A 4,384-nucleotide genomic window follows, 5' to 3' on the forward strand; every position below is an offset into this window, starting at 1 on the left:
TGCCAAAAACAAAATTCGAAGAACATGGCACTGATTATTTCCTCATTTTGTGATAATTTGTGAAATGTCTCTAAAAATAAGTGTTGTGATTTTATTTATCTTGATGCATTAATCCATTTTGAAGTGGAATAAGAAGAATTTTAAAGGTTCCGAGGCATTACGAAATTGAGTTGACATTTTATTATATTTGACTTCGGCTGAGTGTTTTTAATGATTTTGTCCAAAAATTTTGTCCAAATTTCTTTTCACATGGATCAATAACTAACTCCAAATGCGGAAAATCTAAAGAAAAAAATTTATATTCCTTTTTCACTATCGTATTTCAACATGCTATTAAGCTAACCACGTGATTTCCCACTTCACATATTTTAGATATAACTTGATACTGATAACTGTGAAGTCGTGACAGTAGAAAATGTTCATTAAATTCCAGTAAAGATAACTCCATATGCAGTCGAACCTAAAACCACATATCAACGAGTGGTTCCCGTTTACAGTTTTTGAATTCTTTCGTTTATCGTGTTTCAATACGCTATTAAGATAACCACGTGATTTTCCACGGGATATCTTTTCCGTATAATGTACTTTTAATAACTGTGAAGTAGTGAGGAAGAAGCCAATGTTTATAAAATGCTAAGAATGATAATTTCATATTCAGTCGCAGCTAAGACCATATACCATTAAGTGGTTCCCGTTTTTGTAAGTGGAAACAATTCTTCCAAAGCCGCTGACTGAAAATTATAAAAATATGGGGAAATTCCTACTCATCTCGATTTGTATTCTTGCCTTAACATCATCAATCACTGCACACGAGTGGAATTACTGCCGGGACAATGGTAGTTTTGAAATTTGCCGGAGGTCCCATATAATCACAGTCTCATCCGTGAATCCAGCAATGAACAGTTTTCGCCTCATATTGGATGTGAGCGCTTCCTCTGCATTAGCTACGAAGACAATTCAAAGAATAAACGTTGCTGGGCTCAAGCTGCTTCATTCAGACCCGGAAAACTGCACTCCAACAGCTATCACGAGAACACCAAGAGTATTCTATGGTTTATGGGTGCGTGATAGGTTGACGCTGCAGTGTGTGAAGTTGGTAGTGCAACCTGAAAATTTTCAAAATTTTGTAGCAGTCAAAGATTTGTCATTAGTAAATGTTGAATTTACTGGAAATCTGCATGAATTTTTCACCTACTTCCGAGCGCTCAAAGTGTTGAAATTAATCGATCTGAACATCACAACTATATCTCCCACTGTATTATCTGGAATCGATGGAAAACTCGAGCAACTTATGATTGGCGGTGGAAAACGCGTTATCGAACCCAAATCTTTTGAAAAATTTCATCAACTGCAGAATCTCACACTCCGCAATTGTCAGTTAACTGATCTACAAGTTGATATCTTCGAGGGCCTCGAACAATTGCATTATTTGAATTTAGGGAGCAATGAAATTAGTGTTTTATGTAACGATACATTCAGTAAACTGACACAATTGAGTGAACTTCATTTAGATGACAACAGAATCAGTGAGATCCAAGCTGAGGCCTTTTCTGGATTGAATCTCCGAACGATCGATTTGCGCAATAATAGCTTAACAAGTGTACCCGTTGGGGTTTTTCGAAATCTATTGGATTTGGAGACTTTGAATCTCGGACTCAACAAAATCAGAACAGTGTCGTACAATGATTTTTGCGGATGCATTCAACTTCGATGGCTGAATTTGGATTATAACGAAATATACCATATAGACGCCAGTGCTTTTTGGGGTTTTAATTTCAACATTCTCGATTTGAGCCACAATAACTTGACTGTTCTAGATGATAATACGTTCATCGGCCTCACTGTCAGTGATTTACTAGATCTACGTGCCAACAATATCACACAAATTAAATCACAAGCATTCAACAACTTGTCTGCTAAGAAGGTCTTACTTTGTCACCACAATTCGACATACGTTGGTAGAGATAACTGGAGTGTGGAGGATACAATTACCGAGATCGCTATCTGTGATTGTACGAGTACTGAGTACTCGTAGTACTCAGTACTCAGGTATGATTTTAACAGAGGGCATTGTGTGTGCGAGACAGGTGGAAATATTCAAGCACCCATGGAATGGACATCACTTGAAAAAGTAATTGTTGAGATTTAGATAAATCATTTTTTAAGTAAATTTATGGTTCTTTTTTTTCATCTTTTATTATAAGAATCAACATTATAGCCTATAGTATTATTGAACTACTCTTAGGATATGATCAAGACTCGTATTGGGATAATTTGTTTACGACAAGAAAGTGCGTTCTCAAACCAAGTCTAGTAGAATCAACTTATTTAATAGTTAATCAGTCTCTGATCCAAACAAAAACCACTTGACTTGGTTTGGCAAGTCCCTTTCTTGTTATAAACCAACTGCCCTCATCTTTCGGATAAGTACGAAATCTCTTAACAAAATTTTTGTCAATATCCAAGCCAACATGGCATGGACATCACGTGAAAATGTAATTGTGATTTAGGTAAATCATTTTTAAATAAAATTTATGATTCTTGTTTTTTTCATAATTTTTATGGGCATCATCATTATAGTCTATCACAGTATTATTTAAGTACTTTGGGAATGATATGCTCAAGATTGTGATATTTGGACAATTTGTTTATGACAAAATAGTTATTTTGGTCACAAGGACGTACATTCGCCCGCCTGACGATATTATTTTTTTTCATATATTGCTGACAACTGTCAGCACTCTCATCTCAAAATTGAGCCATGGGGGGAACTGGTGGCGCGAGAAGGGATCCAGTGGACGGGGCGCCCTCCCCCTACTGGAAAAAGACTAACTAGTAAAATAAGAAAAACATCAAGACGAACAAGGGAATTGAAGAAGGAAATTTTTATTTCAAATAGATTTTTTAAAAATCTAGTTTATTTAAGAACTGCTATGGTTATAAAAAAAAAATTAAGCGACCGCAATCGTTTCACAAACTGATTTTTTTTTACATTTTTTACCTTTGTATTTACATTAGTTTGATTCAATCTCATGCATTTTTAAGCATGTTGGTTGCTTTCAAAAAAATTATGGTTTTTGTCACAGCCTTCTCTGGTGTTCAACAGTTTCTTCCACTCTATTGGTAGTGATCTTTCATTCCTTTCGGGTCGAAATTCTGGGTATTCTATGGAAAAGGGAGCCACCGTAAAGGGGGCATCAGATCTTCGACATTTTTTGTTCAAATAGATTGTTTTCAACAAAAAAAATGCAGATTATTGTGTTCGAATCCCGGCGCCGCAGAATTTTTTCCTCTATAAATTTTAATTCCCTTTGAATTTATTTGGTGCCTATTGGGGATTGATCAGGAGAATGACGTTCTAGAGAGTCAAATGGAAGAGATAGGTGGAGCAATCAAAACATAGGAAGGAAGTTTCTGATTTCCAGAACCAAGGCACTGAATTTAAAAGAAACGCGTCGTTATATTTCGCCAACAACTACCTGATGAAGTCCGTTTTTTATTGATTTATCAAAAGAAAAATTTCAAAAATTTCAAAAAATTCAGGGGTCTAGCGCTCAGGGAAATCTGGATAACGGGAAATTGTCAGAAAATTTGATCGACGAGGAAAAAATCAGGTAATTAAGAAAATTTTCTGGAATTTTAGAACTCAAAATTCGTTTTCCCCACATGTATAAATTTTTTTAGGAGCAACCAATTTCAATTTCAATATCGTGTCTGTATTTTTTCACGTGAATCTTTCAAATAACTCGCTACAACAGTTGACAAATTAACATCACGACGTATAATTTGATGAGCCAACCCGAAAGTGTTTACCCACGATATTCACCATTCATCATAAAGCCGTATTAGGAAAATATCAGTCACTCTCATTTAATCGAATAAACATCCGTCCACACCAATACCACAATAAAAAAGAGCGTGTAATAAAGAAACGTGACAATGTTGCAATTCTCAAATATAAAATTACTCGTCACACCAAGAAACAATTTCTTCCCGGAAGTAGATGTATATAACGAACCTTGTATTAGTCGTTTATTTTGATGATCTGCTACCGAAGAGTATATACTGTAACGTGTTATTTTCGTTACAAATTATCTCATGGTTTTTGTAGACCTTCGCGTGGTTTTTGGGGTTTTAGATTGGTTGCCACCAGACTTGAAGTCAAACCTACCATTCAACGAGAGTCATTTTTTTTTAGAGTGAATTTTGTATGACTGATTATTTTGTTTGTATTTGAATTTTGTACGAAATCACACGCTCAATGATTGAAGGACTTGTTGGACTACGAGGGACATCGAGGGATGATTGGCATGAACGTCAATTCCCATTTGAATTCGATAGAACCTGGAATATCTACCGAGTCACGTAAAGCTTCGAACGTTGA

General features: G+C 35.6%; 1 protein-coding gene across 1 annotated transcript; it reads left to right on the forward strand.

The window, feature by feature from the left end:
- The first annotated feature begins 895 nt into the window (after positions 1-895).
- On the forward strand, positions 896-2,476 carry LOC107045660 (insulin-like growth factor-binding protein complex acid labile subunit). Its single transcript, XM_015267994.1, has one exon. The coding sequence runs from the start codon at positions 896-898 to the stop codon at positions 2,033-2,035; it is 1,140 nt and encodes a 379-aa protein (XP_015123480.1). The 3' UTR covers positions 2,036-2,476.
- Positions 2,477-4,384: the final 1,908 nt, after the last annotated feature.

Source organism: Diachasma alloeum, unplaced genomic scaffold, assembly GCF_001412515.2.
Source record: "Diachasma alloeum isolate Michigan unplaced genomic scaffold, Dall2.0 Dall_scaffold_01042, whole genome shotgun sequence".
Lineage (NCBI taxonomy): Eukaryota > Metazoa > Arthropoda > Insecta > Hymenoptera > Braconidae > Diachasma > Diachasma alloeum.